Genomic DNA, 27,294 nt, shown 5'->3' on the forward strand with positions numbered 1-27,294 from the left:
CGTCACAACTTTTTGAGATATCCTGTATGCACATTTGATATGTTTGAGATATGCACATTTTGGATTTGGTTTGAAGTCGATACGACCATTTTAACGGACGTTATTGCGAAAATAAGAATTTCCGTTTTTTGGTGACCTTGACCTTTGACCTAGATTCACCAAAAACGACAAGTGTCTAAATTGGACCATGGCCGACATCTGTACTCAGTTTGGTCATGATCGCTGAAACGGTGTGGCTGCTACAGGGTAAACAAACACACAAACAAACAGAAAGACAGACACACACAGAATGACACACACACAACCGACCAACATAATTGCCGAAATCCGAAGGATTCCAGCAATTAACAGACAGACAGAAAGGGGTGAGTGAAATCATAACCTCCTTCACCTTTGGTAGCGGAGGTAAAAATGCCCACTGGATGAAGTTCCCAAATAAAAACTTGAGTTCAACAGATTTTCACAACACACATTGCAATAAATGAAGCCGTGTGTCTTAATTCCTTGATAGCTTGTACTCAAGATAGGTTTATAAGTAAATATGGGACTTGACACAAGTTGAAGAAATACTCTGATTATTTGAGACCACTTGAGACTTGGCTCAAGTGACTTGTTGATATCTGTCATTGTGTGTCCTTCCTTTACAAATGGCCACTTTTGCTTGGCATAACCGGTGCCCACATGAGCTATGCAGTAATGCATTTGGACAATAAACAAATAAAATTATGGTGGGGAGAAGAAAAAGGTAGTTGGAATAACAAAAAAGTGCAATGACATATTTTACATCAAAGAGTTTTAAATATATATATATATATTTGTTAAAACAAAAATCTGCCAATTGTGACGATTTTGTGGGAAAAGGAGGGGTGGGAGAGGAGAGAATATCCCTTATAAAGCTACATCTGTTTTACAGCCAAGTTGTATTCATAGGGGGATAAATTATAAATCAAAAGAGGTAGTGTTAAGTCTGTATAGGAATTTAGCGTGGCCTCATCCAGAATACTGTTTACAATTTTGGTCACCACATCTGGGGAAGGACATAGTTGCCAGGGAGATGGAAAAACTTAGAGCAACTACATTGATCCCGGGTCTAGCTCGACTATGCTATGAGGACCGGCTGAAGGAGACAGTATATAAGAAAGGTGATTATGAGGGGATCTAATAGAGATGTTTAAGATAATGAAGTGTATCCTTCTATATTAAATAAGGCAAGTGTGTGTGTGTGTGTGTGTGTGTGTGTGTGTGTGTGTGTGTGTGTGTGTGTGTGTGTGTGTGTGTGTGTGTGTGTGTGTGTGTGTGTGTGTGCGTCACAGTACAGACATTAGTAGATATCACTGTCATTTTACACATACAAAATGACATGAGTCGACAATGGACAAACACACAGTGTATAGCATTTCATCCTGGATTCCCTGTATTGCATCATAAGCCATAGGGGTGTGTATGTGTGTGTGCGCGTGTGTGCGTGTGCGCATGAGCGTGTGTGTGTGTTATGTCTGCAAACCTTGCATACATATTGGTAGTACCGAGGGTCAGGTCAAAGGTACAAATATAACAAAATCACCCCCCCCCCGCCTCCCCTCGACCACGAGGGAGGGGTTCGGGTGACGACAATTTTTGCTTGTATACGTGCCACAGCGCAAGTGGTTTACTGACCCCTGCTGCAGACAGGAGAGATTATTAGCCATAGAACAAGAAGGGGGTCTTTCACTCAGAGAGTGGTGAATACATGGAATGGTCTCCATGCAAGGGAAGTGGCAGTAGATTTAGTGGATTTTTTTCAAATTTAGCTTGATAGGTATCTGGAAGTTGTGTGGATGAGGGTGTACTTAGATGTTGGCACGATTGCACAGGCTAGATAGGCCCAATGGCCTCCTCTTGCATTGAAGTTCCTTGTATTTTCTTGAGTTATACTGACAGAGCAAATGATTGTGATGTAATGTTTTAATGGCTTGGTGAGTATGCCTGTGCTTATGTGTTTAGTCCAGACTTCTCGGATGACCCACAATTAAGCCACAATACCTACCACCGATTTGATCACAGTGTAAAGGAGAAACACCAGCAGGCCATAAACCTTTGCAATGAAAATGAGAAAAACAATGTTCCTATTACGAGGACAATGCATGAAAGGTTGAACACCTACCTTGCAGAATGACCTGCGCTGAGGCCTGAGCACTACCATGTACATTATTGGCATGGCAAGTGTACTGGCCCTGGTCGTGAGAAGTCACCGCAGCAATGTGAAAACCCCCCGACGGTGTTATGGAGAAGCGCCGATCCGTAGGGAGAGGGCTGTTGGCACCGAGGGTCCAGGTTATGCGAGGGGGAGGGTGCCCCGTTGCACTGCACTCCAGCGTTACCCCCTCGCCCAAACGCACCTCCGTGTTCTGTGGCCGAATGATGAAGTTTGGCACCGCTGAAAAACAATTGTCGAGGAGGAGTAAGTATACAGCCGTTGAAAATACAATAATATCTCTCTCGATCCTCCATGAGACGTAATCTAAAAGTTAAAGTCAAGAGGCAATTGCGGTTCATCAGTTGTAATTTGCGACCAATATTGCAGATGGATAAAGAAGTTTATTTCCACTTTTGAAGTTTTCGTTTTTCCAAATTTATTCCATTACAGTATGAGTGTTGAGCACAGCTGCTTTGAATTTAACATGTGGATAAAGAAGGCCCGTCTGTGTGTCGAGCTTGACCACTTTTTTAGTCAAACAGCTGTTCCTAACAGCCACAGAATTTCTCACATTGTGTCAAGGGTGGGTTTTGGTCATCTAACAACCAGGAATGACATGACGATGAGAAGATTTATTGAAAACTGATGACACAGGATGAAAGGAAGACAAATTCCTCAAATAAAAGGTAGGTAAAGAGTAAGCATTTAGCTCCACAGATCCACCCCCTCCCAACCCCACAAAAGTCTTTGGAAACTTAATTCCTCTCCGAATACTCTGCAGCTATGTGTGCTTTTCCTAAAAGCATCCATTCAACCAGCTTGTGAATGCCGTGCCGTGAACATGTGATCCCACACATCCAGCTGAAATAAGACTATGCTTCTACCACCTATTCAACAATTCCATCCACAAAACTTCACTGCCATTCCTCTTTCCTTGGGGATTATGAACAGGTGATTCTTTCTGGGTTACAGAAATTAATGTATGTCTAAAGCTTGATAATCAAGAAATGAAGAATTTTTTGTTTTGTCTACATAGTCGAGGCTCGTGAAAGAGCCAGTACCATGACACTGAACAGATCAGGATGCAACAGGACAAAAGGAACAGTGGAGAGAGGGGGAAAACATGAATAGCAGAGCCTAAGGCCAAGACAGAGGGAGGCGGACAAACAATGTGTGTGGGGAGGAATAGGGGGCAGGAAAGGATGCACGGGGTGGACAAGATGGATACAGAAGGAAACTATTGGGAAGGAAAATTGGAAATTTGGAAGGAGGAGGGATTGGGGTTGGGTTGGAGAGGGGTTCAAGAGGGTAAAAAAAAATCATGGATTTGGATTAGGGACAATCTGAGATGGTGGAGAACAGCTGTCTTGAAGACCTGGAGGGAAGAATGAGATTGAAGAGGATGTGATGGTTGGTTCCACATGTGGGGGAAAAAAAGAGGTACAAATGAGTGGAGATGAGCAGTGATCCTGGATTTAGGTATTTTCACCTGAAGGGGGTTGATGATGGACCACATGGACCCTGGAGAAACGTGGGGGGGGGAGGTGGGGAGGGGGGCAAAGCACAGAAACAGCAGAGGGTACAAGACCAGAAAGGAGGCAGGAGAAGACAGAGACCACCGACCTGTCTGCGATAGCGAAGTGATAGACTCAGCTTCATCGCAGGAGATTCCAATGAATCAGAGCAAGATGCGAGGCCAGAAGAGCCAGTCCAGAGGGGACAGCAGTACTCCATCAATCAGCAGATGAAAGTATCTTCGGTGGACACGAGTTCAGATGTGCCAAGGAAGGATTTTGTATGACGGAGGATGCCCAGTCAGCGGCTGGCTTTGAGGCCAACTTTGAAATTACGTTTTCCCAAGAAAGATCATGGCTGACAGTGAGACCCAGGAGTTTGCATGATTGAACTTCCTCAAGAGGATTGTTAAGAAAGTAGATCGGAGGGTTTGTCAGACGGTCCTTTCAGAGAGAGAGAAAGAGAATGTGAAATTTGTCAGGTTGAATGACATATTCCAAGTGTTTGACCATCTTGTGATTCTGTCAAGGCCTGAAGAGAGGGAAGAGGCCACAGCCTGCCTGAAGGATGAGGGGTGTCATGGCAGAGGATGGAGTCATCAGCAAATAGATAAAGAGGATTTTCCAGAGGGTCAGAGAGAGTATTTATGAAGATCAGGAGTAGGACTGGGCCCAGAACACTGCCTTGGGGCACTCAAGCCTTGACAGGGAGAGGAGACGAAAGGTGCTGTGGAGAATTTAATGCATTATATAATACAGTTAAGAAAATATAGAAGAGTCAAAGCTGGAGCTAATGATGGATGGAGAAGGGAACCACTGAGTATAAAAATGAGGGCATGGGTACAAACCAAGGAATGAATTACCTTTCACACAATGTCTTCATCAAAATTGGATTGCTGTACAATACCCAATTGATTGCTATGTCTGTGTCTCAAAGTATGCATTAAAAAGGCATGTCCCTTTACACCTTTTGAGGCTTTACATTTTAGCATCTCAACAGTGTATCTTTATCCTCATGTTCACAGAAACTTGTTCTCCATCACACTTGGCTGTGAATTGCATCAGACTCATGGATTCACCTCCTATCACACTCATGTCACTACAAAACACAATTTTCATGCAATGTTTGTGCTTGAAATTGTATTGCTGAAACAAATGTGAGTGCACAGAACACCTTGCCCCATGCAGTCTTGGGGAAAAAAGGACATGGGAAGAGTCTTTTAAACTTTTGCTTTGCGTTTCCGATCACAATATATATTTCATTTGAGCCGCAATTCAGTGTGAATTTTGACATTTTCTCGAATATGACAAGAGGAAAATTTGATTGGTCGAGCTTGCGGAAAATGGCATAATAGTTTTCCAATTACTGCTAAACTTGTTTTTGAAAGTGCCAAGTAAGTGATTTTTTTTTCTCTCCAAGTATATCATTCTCCAAGAAGAAAGTGTCCAAGTATATCATTCATTTGAAATAAAATAAAGGGTTTAAAGGTTGTAGAAAACAAAACCCCCCTTTTTTTTTAGAAGTTTACTGCCATTGATGCACAGTCTTTTACACCACCTTATTTAGCACATCAAATTAGTTATTCCTGCCTGTTGTTTATGTCCTTAAAAACAGTAAGTTTCCTGTTTGGAATGATTTAAATTTTTCTTTGACTGATAGACAGGCAGAGACCAAAAAAAATTACCTTACTCCTCTTTGCGTACATATGCTCAGGACAAGATTCCATACAATTTGCCAAATTCAGAGCCCAAGTTCTGCTAAATTGCAGGTTCGTGTTCCGATTTGTGTTTAGTGTTCAAAATTCAACATTCAATTGAAATTAAGTAGTTTATCGAACATAAACTGCCATTTGTAGACAGATAGACAGACAGACAGACAAAGTGAACCAATTGCTTAACCCCACTTTTCACTTAGCGTGCGCGGGATAAAATTTCAGTACACTGAAAACAAGACAACTATCAATCGTACCACCAGCAAATGACACGTACAGGGAGCACCAAAGTGGCGCAGAAGTACTTCCTGTGTCTTGGCCTCGCCCAGGACATTTCTGGCCATACACTGGTAAATGCCCTGATCGGACTCCCGGGCATTCTGGATCATGAGTGTCCCATCGTCCAATAAGCTGGTCCGTCCCACCGACATGTCCAATTCATTACTGAAGGGTGGACAAGAGATATTGATACAAATTGGTGGAATGTTTAACAAGAATTTCAGGTAGAATGCAAAATCTACAACACACAATTAGCAAAGATCTTCAACACAAAAGCGAATGAGACATTTGTTGGTTTGTTTGTAACGCTACTCCTCTGAGCTTCCACGGTCAATCATGCCAAAACTTTATAGGAACACATTTTTTAAGAACGGTTCACCTTACTAAGGGTTTTAAACAGTCATTTTCACAATATTTATAACTTGTAGACACACGAGCCACCTGTCGCCATCGCCAAGGGTAGATCCATGTAAGCCCACACAATGCCTGATAAAAAGCCCAATTTTTTTTCGGATTTCAACCTGGATACCAATGCATTTGGTGTGAGGGTGAAGTCTGATCATCAAATATTGTATGTGATGTGAAAAATAACTGTCAATTCGGACGTTACAACGATTATAAGATCTGCGAATAAAAGAGTCACGTGATCTCTCAAATATGTAAATCGCTAATTATTGAAAAACCGAAAATAGTACAAACACAACCTATACATCGATTTAAAGGTCATTTTACTCCTCATCTAACAACGCAACTCTCAGGGGTGAGAGAAGGTGTGTATAAGAGAGGTTACCACCTTCGCTAACTTCTCCAAATATACACCCTGGGGAAATTTTAAAACAAGCGATTTTGATCCGCTTAGTTAATATGGTTGTTTAGAAAGTGGATTTGAATTGTCTGACAACAAAACAGATTTCGAAAATGTCATTTCATCAAGTCGTGATGATCTAGGGTGATCGGGATAATTGGTGCGTTTTTAGCGAAGGCCGTTATAAGTTCCCACAGGCTGTAGTAGGCGGGTGATAATAAATGAAAAACGAGGCCAACGTCAAACAAATTACAACAGAAATGAAAACTGCTGTAACGAGTCGTACACCCTTCAGGAATAATAATAATACCCAAAATCTACTCGAATCTGCCGGGGACAAATTCCCTAATTAGCATAATTTCAAAATGGCCACCATCTACCAGATTATGGCCTAAAAACTTAAATTTGTTTTCATTTACCACGTTTTCCTGACCATATACGCATAGAAAATGAGGAGATTTTATCACGAGACAATGAGGATAATATGTGAAAACCGGCACTCTTGAAATAATAATATGTATATGACGTCAGTATGTGCTAGATTACGGACACGGAAGATGACGTCATCAGTGACGTCATTGATATGAGAGGAAGAAGAAAATGATACATTTTTCAGAGGACTCGCGTGTATAATGATCGTGAAAAATGTCCGTTCCCACTAATTAAGGAACGCACTGCATCGTTTTCTATGTCCATTGTAAGTGGAACTTGAGCTGCTGCAAACGATTCGAACTTTAATACTTCAGCGTACGAAGAGCAAAACCCATGGCTATACAGTGTGTCAATCAAGAATTTAGACCTGAAATAATGATGCAATTGAACTGCTAATCCAACTTGCAATGGTGCCAATGCCGCTCTCGGTTGGATCGCTTGTACCAAGCACTGTCCTCATGATGCCACCTTCAAAGCCTTAGTCTTGACAGAGATCAGTTCATCCAACAGTAACTTCAATGAATCTGGTAGAAACTCCAGCATTTTATCCACAGACTCCAAATCTGTAGGATCCGGATAGTGCTCTTTGTCGTATATGTTGCACTTCCCGATTGTCTCACTCCTGATATTATCCGGCATTTCTCAGATTCCGTGTCACCAGTACAGCGGGGGGGTGGGTGGGGGGTATCATGAAATTTCTGCAAAATTTGACACAGTTGTATTGAAAGTGACCACATTGGCTCTTCCATGTACATTTGAGATAGTAACTGCGTCTCCGAGCGTGTCCGTCAAACGCTGTTTGATATATTGGCAGCTGTATGGAATTTTCACATATTGCTCCCATGCGAGCGCACATGTCTGGAATTGTCCACTGTACTTCATCATCACCAATCATCTCGTCCAAAACAATTAAGAAAGCATTCTCGGTGAGGACATCTTTTGGCCTACCTGCTCACTTCCCTGGCGTTTCCTCATGCGAAAACATCATCGGGATTTGCTTTCCAGTTCGGAAGTTCACGCTGCAAATTTGATGATATACGGCGTCGGCTGCGTGCAGATCGCCTGCCGATGATATCCTACCCATGACTGTTGTGGCCCACCTGCCTTTCCTTTCGTCACACACCTTCAATATAGCCTCCTGGAATTCTAGGGTTCTCAGAGTGAATGCGAGGTTCAGTCTGAAGTCCTTTACCGAAATGTCACCTCCACATAAGCAGCAATCACTCATGAAAGTGAACTGGGCCTGGGATCTTCGCTTCATTGGACTGTGTATTGCACTTCCTGCAGACTGGCGCTTACGGCGGTCCTGCTCAATGAGCTTTTTGTTGCAGAAACGACTTCTACAAGCAACATGTACCTTCTCCCCTGGTCGAACATTGATGGTCAAATCACGTAAGATGGAAGCAGTATTTATTCCATCAGCTCCTTTCTCTGTTAACAAGGCAATCTGGTCTCCGTTATTGACGCTAACTCCACACACAGCACAGTCCCGTCCCTCCATTAACGAATCGGTTCTGTCTACCAGACACACTACAAGGCCATATAAAATGTAAGTGCTTATCATCCAAGCCAGCACCTAGTGAAAAAAATCTAATATTTTCCTACATTTTTTTTATCAAAAAAATCCGATAAAAATCGCGTTCAAAATTGGGAAAACAATGATCGGAATGAGCAGGTACTATTAAAGGGAGTCAAAAGTGACCGTTCATTATATTCATCTGGAAAAATGGAGGTCTGACATGGAATACAAACAGCGACTAGAACATTTCGGAATCGTCCATTTTTAAAGAAAAAAAAAATCATAATCATAATTCGTTCCCATGCAAGCAAAGATTGAAAAGGTAAGGATGATAACCAGCAACATTACATTATATGACCTAACAACACTATAATCTGTACGTGACGTGAAGAATTCGCTTCGCATAGACAATTGCTGACCGAAAATTGAGTTGAAGTGTTGGTAAACAAATTCTGTTACCATGGTTATCCGCCATTGTTCTGCACGGATACCAGGCAAATCATACCACTCCATTGGTTTCCGCGTGGGGAAGAAAGAAGTGGAAAACAAGAACATTTGTCCTCAGCAGATTTGAGTAGATTTTGGGTATATATAATATCTGTGGGGGTTCTTCATAATGGAATAGGTTTAGTTTCTGTTGCAATTTGTTTGACGCATGACTATCTTTCTCCGCCTCTCTCTTCTTCTTCTTCTTCTTCTTCTTCTTCTTCTTCTTCTTTCGGCTGCTCCCGTTAGGGGTCGCCACAGCGGATCATCCATATGATCCGCATAGTGATTTGGCACATGTTTTATGCCGGATGCCCTTCCTGACGCAACCCTGGTCACCTCTTACGACACAGGGATATGGTACACCTATTTTAACCGGGGTAAACACCGGCCCAGTATACTGGTACTCATTTCGCCGACCTCGGAAGGATGACAGGCTGAGTCAACCCCCTGGTGTATTAATTCAGTGGCCCAACGGGGCTTGAACTCAGGACCTCTTGGATCCCAAGCCGCTGCCCGAACTACTGCGCCAACACCAGGCTCCACTATCTTTCTCCGCCTATAGTTTGAAAATTGCAAGTCATACAGATTAAACAAATATACTGGATTAAAGCCAGATCAGCAGCATAAATGCAAGTTAACACCAGGTACCTTTGCTAGTGTGTGTGTGTGTGTGTGTGTGTGTGTGTGTGTGTGTGTGTGTGTGTATGTGTGTGTGTGTGTGTGTGTGTGTGTGTGTATACACATACATAAATATACATATAAATACATATATATATATATATATATATATATATATATATATATATATATATATATATATATATATAGTATACAGGGTGAGTCAAAAGTAGCGCCCAATTTCTGTTTTTTTGGCTGTCAGATTCTTTCTGGGAAGTCATGTTGTTAATAATTGTCTTGCAGATAACTAATTTTCGTAATGCATTTATTTTTGATTTTGTTTTGCAGGTTATTGCTGCGAGTTTGCAAAGTTACTGAATTTTCACCAAATTGAACCATGAATTACCTTTCAATGAATTAACGCATTGCGGCCGTGAAACATTACTACAAATGTAATGAACAACCAACGATGGCGGCACGCCGTTTGGCACAAGAATTCGATATTAACCCACCTCAGAGAAGAAACATATGATTGATTGTCGAGAAATTTGAAGCAACAGGGTCGGTAGCCACTGAAAAGAAGTCCGGTCGTCTTAAAACAACAACGAATGTAGCTAAGGCTGAAGAAGCCATCAAACGACTGGTACAAAGTCCGCAAAAATCAACTCGCCGTTTATCTGCAGAGTTGGAAGTGAGCCAATCAAGTGTTATCCGTATCCTTCACCAGAAAAAAATGGAAATTTTACATTCCACGCTTACTGCATGCCCTTCATGATAGAGATGACAACCGCCGTCTTCAATTTTGCGAAGAGTTCTTAGCTAAACTTCGCGAAGAGGACACAATGCTAGACAACATCTGGTGGTCAGATGAGGCATGTTTTAAGCTTAATGGCACAATTAACAGACACAATTGTGTCTACTGGGCTGCGAATAACCCAAGAGTGACAGTTGAGAAGGAGGTAAATTTACCTGGAGTGACAGTTTGGGCAGCCATATCTCCATTCGGGATAATTGGACCCTTTTTCTTTGAGGGATCTGTCACTGCAGAAATTTAACTGGATATGCTGCAAACCTTCTTTTGGCCCAGGGTACAAGATCAGGACTGTTATTTCCAGCATAATGGAGCTCCACCTCATTATGGACGTTATGTTCGTCAGTAGCTTGATGAAAACTTTCCCAGAAAGTGGATCGGCCGCCGCGGTCTGATTGAGTGGCCGGCATGCTCCCCAGACCTTACACCTCCAGATTTCTTTCTTTGGGGGCTCATTAAAGACCTTGTTTATCGTGAAAAGCCTCGTACCATTCAGGAATTGAACGCTCAAATCACTGCAAAGTTTGAGGAAATTGATATTGAACTCTGCAGACGTGTGTGCCGCTCTGTGCCTGCTCGGCTGTAATTATGCATCGATCACGAGGGAGGGCACTTTGAAAATTGCAAGTAAAACAGCTTGGTTCAGTTCCGTAGTAATTTTTTCTTGAATAAATGGTTAGATAAACATGTCATTCATTTATTTCTACCCTCTTGTACACTGTAATACAAATGGCAAACAAACAATCAACTGACAGAAATCGGGCACTACTTCTGACTCACCCTGTATACATGTACTAGTACATATATATATATATATATATATATATATATATATATATATATATATATATATATATATATATATATATATATATATATATATATATATATGCCTGGTGTTGGCGCAGTGGTTAGGGCAGCGGCTTGGGATCCAAAAGGTCCTGAGTTCAAGCCCTGTTGGGCCACTGAATTAATACACCAGGGGGTTGACTCAGCCTGTCATCCTTCCGAGGTCGGCAAAGTGAGTACCAGTGTACTGGGCCGGTGTATACCCCGGTTAAAATAGGTGTACCCGATCCCTGTGTCGTAAGAGGCGACCAGGGTTGCGTCAGGAAGGGCATCCGGCGTAAAACATGTGCCAAATCACTATGCGGATCATAAGGATGATCCGCTGTGGCGACCCCTAACGGGAGCAGCCGAAAGAAGAAGAAGAAGAAGAAGATATATATATATATATATATATATATCATACAGTTTGTCAAAATAATCCAAGGTGAGTTCTCCAACCTATAAATGAGCAATTACTTACTCAATGTTTCAGTTAACAACATGAGACAAACCACATGCATTCGTTAACCTTTCTCAATAGTGATTAAAATTTCCTCAAAATATATATATATATATATATATATATATATATATATATATATATATATATATATATATATATATATATATATACATATATATATATACATATATACCTTAAGGTGGGGGTAGGCAAAACTGGACAGTCAATGAATGCACATGTCACCAACACACAAATTGTGACCATTATCAAATTTTAAAACCATGAGCACATTTAAGAATCATACAAAACACTGAAGTAACCAAATTGGATTACAACACCGGATGTTGAGAAAAGATCAAGGAACTATCGGTCACTCTCCTTAAAAGTAAAGATGATTCAGTGTAATCTGTAATCCCATGTGCCATGAGATGAATGTACTTACGTTTGCAATGGAATCAGTGTAGTGGGCACGTGTGGCAGACATGTAGGGTGGTGGGGGAAGGGGGAAGAGATTGTCCTGATAAACCAGCCAGGTGACGTGTTCCATGGAATCCCCCATTCAATGGTGGGGCACCCCCGGTGCGTTTATGTAAGAGTGGTCTAAATGTTAAAGGCTAGTTCACCACTTCATACATGATCGATGTGATCATTTCCTTTGTGTGCTAAGCCTCTGTAATCCATGTTCTGGTCGTCTTCGGGGTCGAACCCAAAATGACAACCCTATCACTCAGGGGTGCATGCCCTGCCTTGAGACCATGTTTGGCAATGGCAGACCTGTTGGGGTCGTTGCACACGAAGACCTTGTAGTGTTCAGCAATACGCTGGCCTAAGATCCTCCCCATCTCTCCCATATATTCGGTTCTGCAACCACAGGGCACCGCATACACCATGTTCCGTTAAATGAATTGGCCAACATTCTGAAGCATTTGAAAGGCAAGCCAGAGCAATCCTTGCCCCGCCTTTGCTGAAAGAGTGAAACAAGTCACCACCAAACCACATGAGACCATGCATGGTATCTTTAGACGTTGTCTTGTTATTTACCAATGTGCCCATAGCACTGGTGATCGAGGTGGTGAACCAGTGTTTGATGGAGGAACATTCCTGTCATCCACAGACTGCAGGTGCCTTAAGCCCAATGGATGTGTGTGATATGCTCTCTGCTTACCTCTCTCTCTTCCACTGACTTTGTCTTTGGCAAAGTATATTACAAGCAGGTTTTTGGCACCGCCATGGGCTCACCGGTATCGGCTGTGATTGCCAACATGGTGATGGAGGATTTGGAAGAGTGTACCATTCCGTCCTACCAGTGCAGCCAAGTGTGTGGTTCGCTGATGTGGATGACACATACGTCATCTGTCCCACCTATATGGTGGACGCCATACATCAGACCATCGGTAAAACCTTTACTTCCATCAATTTCACCTTCGAAGAGGAGAAAAATGGGGCCCTCTCATTCCGAGACACTCTCATAACAAGGGATCCCAAAGGGGCCCTGAAGGTCACAGTGTACAGAAAGCCTACACACACTGACCGCTACCTCGGTTTCGATTCCTGTCATCCATTGGAGCACAAAAGATTTGTGCTCCACACCCTCACAAAAAGACCACGTGAGTTACCAGATCCATCAAAGACAAGATGAGAGAGGTGGACCATCTTCAGAGTGTTTGGCAGTCTTATGGTTACTCGGACAGCTTGTTACCAAAATGGAGAATGAACCTGGCTGGCTTACAAAACAGGCTGGCAGCGAAAAGCGAAAAAACAACCCAGGGATTTTTGTGTTCTGCCTTTTGTACCAGGTGTATCGCAGAGGATCAGCAGAGTATTGAAAGCAGCAGGAGTGAGGGTAAGTTTCAAAGCTCTAAATGAGGGTCAAGGGCAAGCTACCGAGGAAGGACAGGCAGGGTAGGGGTGGTGTATGTGGTGCCCGATGGTTGTGGAGCCAAATATGTTGGAGAGATGGGGAGGACCTAAGGCCAGCATATTGCTGAGCACCGCAAGAACTTTGAGTGCAATTATCCCAACAGGTCTGCCATTACCAAACATGGTCTCAAGGCAGGGCACACCTCCATGTGTGAGAGGGTGAGCATTTTGGGTTCGACCCTGAACAGCACCAGAACATGGATTCCGGAGGCTTGGCACGCAAAGGAAACCGTCACATCGATCACGCTGGAGGTGGTGGACTTGCCATTAGCATTTAGACCACTCTCACATGGGGTGGGAGAGAGCGGTGGGCTTCCATTTAATGGGGATTCCATGGAACAAGTCACCTGGCTGCTTCGTAAGGACAATCCATTCACCCTTCCCCACTACCCATCCCCCACCAAAACGTTGAGAAAGTAACTGTTTGTTCAAATAAAAGTTGGAGAACTCACCATGGATTTGTTTGATTATACTCCCAACCACTTGGACATACATGTGTATGTATGTATGTATGTATATATATATATATATATATATATATATATATATATATATATATATATATATATATATATATATATATATATATATATATATATGCACACATACACACATACATATACAGTACAAACATTGGACATAGTTCTTCCATTTGATGTTTATCATGTAATCTTTGTCTGTTTGACAGAGTCGCCGTGTCAAGGCCTCTGGGTTGGAGGTGACGCTTTGGTGTAGGACGATGTCCAATGGAGATCGGGGGAGTCTATATACACATATACATATATATATATATATATATATATATATATATATATATATATATATATATATATATATATATATATATATATATATATATATACATATATATACATATACATATATATATATATATACATATATATATATATATATATATATACATATATATATATATATACATATATATACATATACATATATATATATATATATATATATATATACATATATATACATATACACATACACATACATACATACATATATACATACACTTATATTCCACTGTATATCAAAAAAATCTGCACCTGTACAGGGTGGCCTGAAAGTTGCTTTACCCCTTCCCAGTGAAGCATTGTTCTTGAACTCCTCTAATATACAGGTTTTATTGTACAGTACTTACAATAATTAATTTGTCATTGTATCTGTATGTGCTCCATCATTCTTCTGAGTCAGTGTTTCCGCATATCATAGCGGGCGAGGGGGCGAGGACAGAGGGGAAGGGACGGAGGGAAGTGTGAGAAATTTATCAGGGGTAAAGTAACTTTCAGGCTACCCTGTACTTAATATACAAAATCTGCATGTTTAGAAACAAACACACTCTGTATTAGGAAACAATCCACACTATTTTGGGATCACAATTGATCATGTATTTTGAATTGCATTTTGTAATGTACCTGATAAGACAATCAACACTATATGGAAACAATGTGTAGTTAATGCGGTCATTCAAAACAAAACGCACTTATTGTGCAACCAAATTATCTCAGGCTTGGGGTTTCCTTCCGCTCGGCACACGAGGTACACAGTGTTTCCCAAGGAAATGTCCGCATCTTGGGGCTCGGACGTGATTCGAGGCCGCTCTGTACAAAGACAACAATCATTTCAGCACCAGCCAGCTGACAGCTTGAAATAAAACAATGGAAAATAGCAATCTAAGGCAACGTATATAATCATGGAATAGCTGTGTGACAATTTAAGAAGTCTAAAAAATAAAATATTTCAGGTTACAATCAATGTTTTTAGGCACAGTGACACATTCTTCTCAAGGTGAGCTTCCTTAATCACATTCTTCAAAGTGGTGGATCGGTCGTTGTTACACTGGTTAACAGTAACTGATTATATAATGTTGACTATGATTTTTGTGCTCAATACATCAACTCCAAAACATCAACTGTATGAAAGGAAATCAAGACTTGGAGTTCAGTGGTTCGATGGTGACAGTGGCCGAGTCATACTAAAAATAAATTGGTACGTGCTGCTTCCTTGCTTGCAGTTGAGGATTTTGAGGATAAATCCCATAGTTTGGCATCTCATGGGTGTGGGAGAGACAAGGGAATTTCTTCTTAATAGCCCTGTTGACTGTGGAGAGAGGAAAGCGACGTCACAATATGCGTCACCAGTATCCAGAGCATGCCTGTAACCTCTGTTATTTCCCCCAATCTTTGCCTGAAGTCAAGTGTGGTTGTGTCATACTTGCACATAACATCTCCTCTATGAGCATGATAACCTACACAGTACGATGAAATCTCGAAGAGTTAACCTGTTCATGCCATCACTAGGACAGCCAGCATTCATGTGAACCAAGTTCACTGCGTAATAAAGTTCAACCAACATCGTTTTCCAAATGCAGGCTTTAGTGTTTGAAGTAAACAATGTTCGTTTTTGATTGCAAACTTTTGCAAGTTCATGCAATATTTCTACAACAGTAAACAAGAAATAATAATTAAAATACTTAACCCCTCAAACAAGTCCATAAAAACATGGTTTTACTGTCTCATATTCTTTGACTTAATTGGCAGGCTTGCTCAGCATCAAATTGTCTCCAGGTTCAAAATGTATGTGGTTTAAAAATCCCATATGTTTAGGATGCATATGAGAAGGGAGTGCATGTCGAAGCGGACAAACTATTGCAGGTGACTTTAAGATGTTATTTCACGCTCAGAGATGTTACAGGTTCAATTGTTGGAAATTATCCAATATTACTTCATTGGAAAAGTTTGAAAGACTCCAAAATTCCAATCCAGCCATAAAGGACCCTGGGCTACCACATCATCACCTTGAGACTTTGATTGGACAAAACCTTGTAGTTTTGTATAAGGCTGCAACAGGAAATAAAGGAATTATTTCTATTATATCCATCTATGAAAACATTTGGCTGAGTTTGAGTATATATATATATATATTTTTTTTTTTTTTAAATTTAATTTTTTTATTTACTGCATTTCTAAATCATCTCAGTAATAAAAAGGTAAACCACAAATTTCTGCCAAAAAGTAGTGCATGAGTCCATGACATCTATTTGTTTTTGACGTACCATTATGAGAGTTTTATGGAGCTTTTCGCTTCACTGTTTCATTTTGCATCAAGCACACAATTAGAGGACATGAGTGGAGATCCTAATATTTTGCCTACTGATCATGAAACATGCATCACACGTGCACTGGGTGAGAACTGGAATTTCCACTGCATCTGCGACACATTCCTGAACTAGAACAGCACTCGGTAGAGAGCATACCTACGCCAGGCTGATTACTTTACGTTTTGTATTACACCGATAGGGTGGATATGGATTTGGACCTGTACTAAAATGCAATCAGCTTGTTCTTGTCACCTCACCAACTTGTCCACCAAGTTTCGTCCGAATCCGTCCATAACTTTTTGAGATATCGTGCAAAATCAATCAATGGTGAACAATCACTTGAAAAATTCTCGAATCCAGATTCAGACCTTCACCAAAATTAAATTAATTCTTCCTCGTTACACACACAATGTGCCCACCAAGTTTCGTCCGAATCCGTCTACAACTTTTTGAGATATCAGGCTATGAAATTTTTGGCCTCGTCTCTCAATGGTGAAAAAATCACTTGAAAAGTTCTCAGATCCAGATCCAGATTCGGATCTTCACCAAAAGCTATTCATTTCATCCTTGTCGGTACCCAAGTTCTCCACCAGATTTCATCCAAATCCGTCCACAACTTTTTGAGCTATTTTGTTTGCAAACAAACAATTAGACAGGTGAAAACATAACCTCCATCCACCTTCGGTGGCAGAGGTAGTAACAAAAACATGAAGCTGCCAGTCAAACCATGGCCTCATTAATTAATTATTATAACCCTCATTCTTGCATACTGTATGCCTGGTGTTGGCTTAATGGTTAGGGTGGCGGGCTTTGGATCCTAGGGTTCTGAGTTAAAATCCCGCTCAGCTGTTGAATTAATACCAGGCGGGGTTAACTCAGCCTGTCATCCTGCTGAGGTTGGCAAAATGAATGCCAGCGTGCTGGGGTACTGTGTCGGAGTGGCGACCCGTCCAGGATTGTGCCCAATAGCCAAGGAGACTGCTTAAGCAGCACCAATGCTCTGCATGGAGTATGGTCCCAATCTCCTCCTCTTCCTTACATACTCGACCGCCGAGGTCACCATTGTGTGAAGACAATGGAAAACTCAGTACGGATGAGTTTCCAATGATGTCACTTCATTGTGAGTCTTTGGCATGCAGATGTGATGTCACGAAAACTTGTCAATTGGATCTTGTGAGCCGAACACCAATTCTTTTGGACCTTACTAATGTAAAACCCGATTGAAGTAATCAGCAGGGTAGGCATAAAGAGTATTTTCATGGGAAGGTGTTTCACTGGTGCATCGGATGTGCTCGGCTACAAGTGAAAGGTTACAGTGCATCAGCAAACAGGAGCTGACAAATCTGTGGTCATTGTCACATCTATCAGCCTCACTCTCTTACACATGTCCCACTCCCCCTCCCCATACTTGCTGCTTCTTCCCTCTCTCACAAAACACCAAGCATCATGCAATCTACCACACTTTGAATTGTCTCACCAGGAAAATTCCCCGTGCACCCGAGTTCCTGTGCCGTGATTGTAGCGACTGAGCGCCCGTGCAGGTTCCGTGGGGTGTCGCAGGCTGCTGCTGCTTGAGTTTCCCCCCTGAAGGCAAACTCTCGCAACAACTCGGCCAGCCACAGGACGGAACAGTTACACACCAATAAATTTGAGTCAAGCCGCCTGGTGGGAAAACACTCCAGCAACTCATTGACAGCAGCTTAAGGGTTAGGGTTAGTCTTTCACATCTCGCTTAGCTCATCTTACTCCAAGCAGTGTATGTCTTAAATTATAGATTCCATCAATGGAACCTATTGAAAATGAATACTTAACACAATTAGAATGTCAAGAACAACAATAAATAACATCCATACCATCTGCACATCTAATTGAACAAAAAACAATCTGTGGCACAAGTGGCCTTTTGCCCTTCCAACCTGTTGTGCTGTTAAAAATGATGATCAGGAAAAGTCAGAAAAATAAGTAAATAAACAATAAATTCTTATTGCCAATTATAATTTTACCTTGTTAGATAATGGAACGGAAAAAAAGCCTGCATTGAGCAAACACTGCCCTTTACAACTTCAATAATAACGAACAGATAATGGAAATTGGACCGGTTGGGTCGTAATCAAAATATAGAAGAGATTTACAAAAATAAGACAGAAGAGATTTAAAAAAATATATCAGTTTTGAACATTTTCCATGTAAAGCAGGTTCACCTCATGGTTTCTTCTTCCAAAGTGAACCACGGTCGGTTTTATCCCCAAACACATGTACGTTGCAGCACTGAACTAAGTATTGTCATGTTTCACGTTGTTTCGATTTTCATGTTTTACAAAGATGACTACACAAGATCCTATGGATGAAAGAACTGTTTGCATCTAGAAGAATGCATATTCACAAAAACTTTAATGTGAGAATTGAAAAGTTAAAAATGCAACAGCAAAGTTTAATCAAAGAGGACGAATGTTCCAAAAGTTTCAGCAACACGATGGTGTTGATCGAGAGCTAATACAAGCCGTGTGTGCTCAGATCTTGAATGTCCTCTCGGGGGGTGAGGGGGTTGGGATGGAGGCAGAACAATGGGTCTGACTGGATACCTCAAGTTCCTCCGCTTCTACAGTCTGTGGATCCACCTTCCAGAAGCTGCATTATCCCCACTCTCACTAGAAGGTTTCAAACACGTCGTACAACACTATATCTTATCTATCATCCTTACCTACAATCTTTATTACCCCCATTAACCATTCCTAACCCAGCCCTGTTCCTTAATTACAGGTCGCAGTGCTTCCTCCCCTTCTCTCATTCTCTCGCCCTCTTCCTCTGCTTATTGTTTCAAAAGGTTGTTCACTGCACGTCTGGAAGTCGCAGCCCTCAGTAACCTTGCTCTTACATGAGCCTCCATTTTGTGAAATTAAAAAAAAATACAGCAGCACTGCTTGTTCAGTCTCTGATGAAGGAAACTTCAGCATCAGAGCCCTGTACTTTAAACACAATATATGTTTGTTGTGTTTTGCTGTTACAATTTGTCAACAATTGTAAGTTCATTTTCATTAGTACAAGTATGATAGGACAGTATATATCATTTGGCAAGTGTCTGTTTGTTCGTGTGTTTGTTCGATTTATATGCACTCCTCAACTGTGGAACAGAACGAGTTCAAAACTGATGGTTGTACTTGGGGTGTGCCCGGGAAGGTTTTTCGTGCTAAATAGATTCATAAACCCCAGGGTTCAGGGTGGGAGGAATGGGAGGCAAATGCTCTATGTAAATGTGCATCACATAGTGTTGCTCCCGGTATGAGGGAGTATTACAAGTCAGAATGAAATATGCTATCGACAAAAAACAAAAAACGGGGAATTAACCCATCTGTAATGACGATTTCTTTGTTGTTATATACTGGCAGGGATACCTGGCTTTGCCCGGTGCTGCTCTAATCTTATTGACATTTTGAAGAAATCAAATTTTGTTTTTCTCATTTTTTTTTGTGGGGGCCTAAAACACTTCCCCACACCCACTAAGGAATGGGGTCAGGGATAATTTAATATTACCTTTCATATAGCTGCAAAGGCTTAGGCACTATATGGCGATTTAATAAAAATCAAAAAAAGAATTTTTTCCAAAAACACTCCCCAGCACTCACTGGTGAACCTCTGAAAGTTTGACGAAGATCCGTTTGGCCATCTCTGAAAATAATGGTGACACACAGACAAACATCTCTCTTAAAATATAGATTAAAAATAATATTAATATTGTTGTGGGCCGGGGGTCGGGTGAGAAGACCACCAGGGGGGGGAGCTATCTCTGGTTCCCACCAGACTCCCCGGAATTGCAGGCCATCGCACACGGATAATTCCGTGACATGGTGGGTCGCTAAACGACCGTGAATGCCAATAACTCAACCACGTGACTTAGGGTCCTCCGTCGAGTTTATCCGGTTATCTAAAAATAACGACATGATCTAATTGAACCCCGTGATATGAATCGCCTTGCACCGAACCCCGTGATACGAGGGGACACGCCCTCGATACGCCTTGTCCGAACCGGATCACTATCGGATCAGTTGCAGCTGAGCAACACTGCCAAGGATGTACTGGCTGAAAGAAACAGATCGCTGGGAATAAAGTCCCGGCGAAGTTAGGATACGGACCATGCTGGATCAATGAAATAAAAGATAAAAACGAACTGGGAACATTTCTCCAAAGGATTTATTAATAAGCAGGTGAGAAAAGATATGTGGCACTGTGAATATAGCTTTTATTGTTGTCTGGAGCAGGAACAGGAAGAAATGGGAGAGGTGCAGCAATAAAACAAACAACTTACAAAAGCAGACACAGAACAGAGTTATCCTGATATAATTATTGTACTCCAAGAAAAAAAATTAAACGAGGACAGGCGCCATGATGAAAAAACACACACACACACACACACACACACACACACACACACACACACACACACACACACACACACACACACACACACACACACACACACACACACACACACACACACACACACACACACACACACACACAACCTGATGAAGAAAAGTTAATGAAGAGAAAAAAGGAGAGGAGATGAGGCTAACGGTCTCTCAATACCTTGCACGATTGCCCGATCATGCTACCAATACGTTTTGGGGGATGCTCCGCTGGACGATACCTCCCTGACAGCTGGTGGCCGTTTCTTGCTTCGTGGCACTTCATGCCCCGAGCATGGTCCAGAGAATGAGACTTCACCATCGGGCTTGAAGGGAGGGACTTGGGTGGAGCCAAAAGCCAATGGGAGGAGAGAAAGGAGGAGCCAGCAGGCGAATTGGTAAAGAAGGGCGGAGCCAGCAGGTAAATTGGTAAAGGGCGGAGCCAGCAGGTAAATTGGTAAAGAAGGAGGAGCCAGCAGGTAAATTGGTAAAGAAGGAGGAGCCAGCAGGTAAATTGGTAAAGGGCGGAGCCAGCAGGTAAATTGGTAAAGAAGGGCGGAGCCAGCAGACGAATTGGTAGGTTGTCGATCCCAAGCCAGACAGAACGAGCCGACAGGAATGAAGAAAGGAACGATGGGCAGGAACGATGCTTGAACGATTCAGGAATGACGGCGACTCTGGAATGACGACTCTTACTTTCCATCCCACAACCCGTCCTTTTATAGATCCGGTGGTGTGAGGTGGGGGTGACGACCCAAATCGGTGTCATCACCCGAAATGGGCACTCTGGTTGTGCCCTGGCCAGCATACGGGCCGGCCGCCATGACCGGAAGCGGCTCCACTTCACTTCCGGCCAGATGGTTCCAAGCTGGGGAATCGTCTTGCTCTGAGCACAGTGACATGAATCGCTTTGTACTGAACCCTGTGCCGTGCCCCGGCGACCCGCAGTTGGCGCTGGTTAATGTGCATGCTCCATGGTGTGCCATGCGGCCCGAGCGATCCGGCCATACAGCATGCCTCTGCCTGGTAGCAGCTGCATCGAAGCGGAAGTGTGGGAGGATGTTTGCTGTCTGCGGGAGACATTTGTTGCCGTCATGGAGAGCGAAGACCGATGGTAGGATATTATTGTAACCCCATGCGCAGACCCCCGACCAAAGATGTGTGTTACTCGTGCCCTGTTTTGTACGATTATAAAGTATCACGGCTGCGCGAGAGTCCGCCATTGTACACGTGGAACAGGACGTTCCGCCCACCATTGAGCATGCCCCGTACAGTGTGCGTGGGTCCGCCATTGTCCACACGGTCAGCGCGCAGGTCCGCCCATCATCGAACATCCTGTTCACGGTTATCAGAGGCGGTATCGTGTGCACTGTGCCAGCCCTGATCTGTGTCAGGGAATTGAGGGAAAGGATTGGAGATAATAATTAGATGGAGATTTGGGAATGGGTTGGAAAAGTGTGCGCCGAGTGTGTACTGAAATTTGTTAGCATTTCGGGTACCGTTTCTTCCATCTCCTCGGTACGTGTTCCCTGCAGTGTGGGCGTCGTGTTGGGTGCGCCTTCTGTCCAGTGGGTGGAAATTACCGCTGCACGTGCGTTGAGCAGGCTGTGATTTCTGCAGAGGGGTGTCCGGCGTAATGCCTGCTTGGCCTTCGCTGAGGACCCACCTCACAGCGATGAGCGCACGTGGCTGGGATTTACCTCAGGAATAAGAGTCGAAAAAATAAGACGAACAAGTGCAGAGATTTAATCAGACCGAGCTATGAAGTTTATACAATGCACTGTCCCGTTGTCCCGCGAGACAAAAGGGAAGGGTCTGTCTGAACGTATATTAATGGAATAACTGTCTCGGGACCGCTGTATGATGGTTGCTATTGCTTTGGAGGGATGCGGTTCCCAGAACCACAACAATAGTAAAATAATATAACTGTGACTCGCAGGTGCTCACGGAAATGCAGTGAAATGTAAAATTTGACTTCAACAGATGAAGTTCCTTTTCAGCTTGTTGCACCGTCTCTCGGTCACCGGCAGTCAGGCCGCTCCATCGCTCGTACATTACTGGCCCCCTCAAAGTTATGCCAAACGAAGCAGGGTGTAGAGCCACAGTCGAAACAATGTCCAATTCCCAATCAGGTGAGATATGTCCCGCAGAAATTCCGTGGAATTGCCAATCTCAAGTGATTGTGAATTGCCGAATCATGATAATAAATGATCTGAAATTAATTAATTTTTTTGCGATGCATATTACAGTAAAAACAACGTCAAAGTAAATGACGATGAAACAACATTTAATTGACAATCTCGAGAGATTCCATCATCTCGCGATGTTTGACGTGACAGATGGACAGACATGATACCCACATTATTATGCAGATTAGAGCGAACTTGCAAAGAAGCTGTCCATTCTTACCATTATGAAGTCCATGGGGCATATTTTATTGACTTGTAATACTGGATTCCACGAGTGGCGCGACAACATACATATCCACAAAGATAGCATCGGGGACCCCCCCCCCCAACCCTGAACCCCTGAGGGCTATAGATTTATTTATTTATTTTTACCACCTCATACCATCACATGCACACTGCGAGTACAACCACCAGTTTTCAACTGATTCCATCTCACTGTTTAGTAGCGGAAATAAGTACAACAAACAAACACACAAACATTTCTCAAATTACATATCATATGATAATTCATCAGATTTATTTTTCCTGCTAATTTGTTGGCAAATTACCAAAGCCTGCAGCAGTATCAAACAGGAGTGTTGCACTTTTATTGTGTGTCAAGCAGAACAGCATGGCGAAACTGTGAGCAGCATCGCAAAACACTAACCAGCACAGGGAAATGCAGAACAGCATGAGGAAACTCAAGAGCAACGTGGGGAAACTCAAGAGCAACGTGGGGAAACTCAAGAGCAACGTGGGGAAACTCAAGAGCAACGTGGGGAAACTCAAGAGCATCGTGAGGAAACTCAAGTGCAGAGTGAGGAAACTCAAGAGCAACGTGTGGAAACTCAAGAGCAATGTGGGGAAACTCAAGTGCAGAGTGAGGAAACTCAAGAGCAACGTGGGGAAACTCAAGAGCATTGTGAGGAAACTCAAGAGCAACGTGTGGAAACTCAAGAGCAACGTGTGGAAACTCAAGAGCAACGTGGGGAAACTCAAGCGCAGAGTGGGGAAACTCAAGCGCAGAGTGGGGAGACTCAAGAGAAACGTGGGGAAACTCAAGAGCATTGTGAGGAAACTCAAGAGCATCGTGGGGAAACTCAGGCGCAGAGTGGGGAAACTCAAGAGCAACGTGGGGAAACTCAAGAGCAATGTGTGGAAACTCAAGAGCATCGTGGGGAAACTCAAGAGCATCGTGGGGAAACTCAAGAGCATCGTGAGGAAACTCAAGAGCATCGTGAGGAAACTCAAGCGCAGAGTGAGGAAACTCAAGAGCATCGTGGGGAAACTCAAGAGCAACGTGGGGAAACTCAAGCGCAGAGTGGGGAAACTCAAGAGCAACGTGTGGAAACTCAAGAGCATCGTGAGGAAACTCAAGAACAGTGTGAGTAAACTCAAGAGCGACGTGAGCAAACTCAAGAACAGTGTGGGGAACTCAAGAGCAATGTGGGGAAACTCAAGAACAGTGTGGGGAAACTCAAGAGCATTGTGGGGAAACTCAAGAGCATCGTGTGGGAAACTCAAGAGCATCGTGTGGGAAACTCAAGAGCATCCTGTGGGAAACTCAAGAACAACGTGAGGAAACTCAAGAACAGCGTGAGGAAACTCAAGAACAGCGTGAGGAAACTCAAGAGCAACGTGGGGATACTCAAGAGCATCGTGGGGAAACTCAAGAGCATCGTGGGGAAACTCAAGAGCATCGTGGGGAAACTCAAGAGCATCGTGGGGAAACTCAAGAGCATCGTGTGGGAAACTCAAGAGCATCGTGTGGGAAACTCAAGAGCATCCTGTGGGAAACTCAAGAACAACGTGAGGAAACTCAAGAACAGCGTGAGGAAACTCAAGAACAGCGTGAGGAAACTCAGGCACAAAGTGGGGAAACTCAAGAGCAACGTGGGGATACTCAAGAGCATCGTGGGGAAACTCAAGAGCATCGTGGGGAAACTCAAGAGCATCGTGGGGAAACTCAAGAGCATCGTGGGGAAACTCAAGAGCAACGTGGGGATACTCAAGAGCATCGTGGGGAAACTCAAGAGCATCGTGGGGAAACTCAAGAGCATCGTGGGGAAACTCAAGAGCATCGTGGGGAAACTCAAGAGCAACGTGGGGAAACTCAAGAGCAACGTGGGGAAACTCAAGAACAACGTGATGAAACTCAAGAGCAACGTGAGGAACCTCAAGAGCAACGTGAGGAAACTCAAGAGCAACGTGAGGAAACTCAAGAGCAACGTGAGGAAACGCAAGAGCAACGTGAGGAAACTCAAGAGCAACGTGAGGAAACTCAAGAGCAACGTGAGGAAACTCAAGAGCAACGTGAGGAAACTCAAGAGCAACGTGAGGAAACTCAAGAGCAACGTGAGGAAACTCAAGAGCAACGTGAGGAAACTCAAGAGCAACGCGAGGAAACTCAAGAGCAACGCGAGGAAACTCAAGAGCAACGCGAGGAAACTCAAGAGCAACGTGGGGAAACTCAACAGCAACGTGAGGAAACTCAAGCACAGAGTGAGGAAACTCAAGATGAAAGTGCAGAAACCCAAAAGCTGCGTGAGGAAACTCAAGAGCAAAGTAGGGAAACTCAAGAGCAGTGTGAGGAAACTCAAGATCAAAGTGCAGAAACTCAAGATCAAAGTGCAGAAACTCAAGATCAAAGTGCAGAAACTCAAGATCAAAGTGCAGAAACTCAAGATCAAAGTGCAGAAACTCAAGAGCAGCATGAGGAAACTCAAGGACAAAGTTGGGAAACTCAAAAGCAGATCGAGAAAACCCTGATCAGACTATGAAACCCCGAGCAGCGTAGTGAAACCCCAAGCATGGTAGTGAAACTCAAGAGAAGTGTAGCATAACTAATAGCAGTGTCATGAAAAGCAGAGCTGTGTGGTGATATGAAGTTATTTGGGTTTTTGAGCAGACTATTTGGAGCTCTACATAACAGTAGCACGACCTGAGCCAAGGCCGTGCTTTGAGACATCTCAGCCAAAAGGCAAGCAAATATTGAATTGCTAATGACAGTGTTGGGAGACATTAAGGCCTCAGAAGCAACACATTGGCACTCCTGGAAGTGGTTCAATCTCGGCTTCATTAAATATTCTACCCTGGTGTGTTTTAATACATTTTATATCAAAACAACTAAATAAAATGGGAAATTTCTAAGGCTTTGCCATTAGTTACTCACAGTCGCTTCAGTAAGTGCAGTTTTGAGAACGTCCCTTGTGGAATTGTTCTTAACCTGTTGTTGTGTAAGAATCTGTAAAAGACACCAACCATTTTGCACAGAACATTTTGATGCAATGTCACAAAATTTGATGTTTAAACCAGCCTCTACTTTCTGTTGTAATAGCTACAACAAAGAAGGGAAGTTACATACAAAACACCAATGGCATAAATGTTGTCTTCTTGGATTCGGTTATATCTGAGTTCAATAAGGCCATCTACATATTATCTATGCAAAATGGAGGAATTTTCAAGCAGATGCCCCCTCTCAACAGGCAATCTCTTTCTCCCCCATGTATTGCATAATAATATTCCTTTTCTGCCCTCCATTCCCTTTCTACTCTGAACCTCATACCTCTTTTCTCCCTCACACTTACTCTCCACATCTCTTTACTTCCTTTTCTCAATTCACACTTCCCACCTTTCCCCTTGCACACATAATAATGAGGTGGCCCCGAAAGTGAGATTGCAGAGGCAGAGCATAACTTGAGCACTCACAGTCGCTCTAGTCTGGGTAGGTGCCTAAAGGAGTCAGGCGCTAAAGTTTCTATCAGGTTGAAGTGAATGTATCTGTCGAACACACGCAAGGAAAGCATTTGTTTTGTTAGAACCACATGACAACACATTGCAAAGAAAGAGTTTGGCTCGCGTCTCATACGACCATCTGTGATACATTAGGTCGTGTTGATCACATGACGACGTACACATCCTGAAAGCATGACAGATAATAGCACCACCAACAAGACTTGCAAGGAAAACAAGCAAGAGTTCTGCCAACACCTCTACCTTGGCACTAAAAATATTGTGATCTAGAAATCAAGTT

The 27,294-nt window shown here is 42.9% G+C and overlaps 1 protein-coding gene across 4 annotated transcripts in view; it reads right to left on the reverse strand.

Moving 5' to 3' along the window:
• The window catches only part of PXDN (peroxidasin), a 202,716-nt gene that overhangs the window by 93,454 nt on the left and 81,968 nt on the right, over positions 1-27,294 (reverse strand). For all 4 annotated transcript variants that reach the window (XR_015061649.1, XM_085895156.1, XM_085895157.1 and 1 more), the window contains exons 5-10: positions 26,970-27,041; positions 26,434-26,505; positions 18,168-18,352; positions 15,074-15,191; positions 5,680-5,846; positions 2,144-2,416 (exon numbers count right to left, since the gene is read on the reverse strand). Coding sequence is in view for 3 of the 4 variants with exons in the window: in XM_085895156.1 (XP_085751282.1) it covers positions 2,144-2,416; positions 5,680-5,846; positions 15,074-15,191; positions 18,168-18,352; positions 26,434-26,505; positions 26,970-27,041 (887 nt within the window). In the remaining variant the exon portion in view is untranslated. The remainder of the gene's footprint in view (positions 1-2,143; positions 2,417-5,679; positions 5,847-15,073; positions 15,192-18,167; positions 18,353-26,433; positions 26,506-26,969; positions 27,042-27,294) is intronic.

This window comes from Eptatretus burgeri, chromosome 9, assembly GCF_056783735.1.
Source record: "Eptatretus burgeri isolate ZD-2024b chromosome 9, Ebu_testis_v1, whole genome shotgun sequence".
Lineage (NCBI taxonomy): Eukaryota > Metazoa > Chordata > Myxini > Myxiniformes > Myxinidae > Eptatretus > Eptatretus burgeri.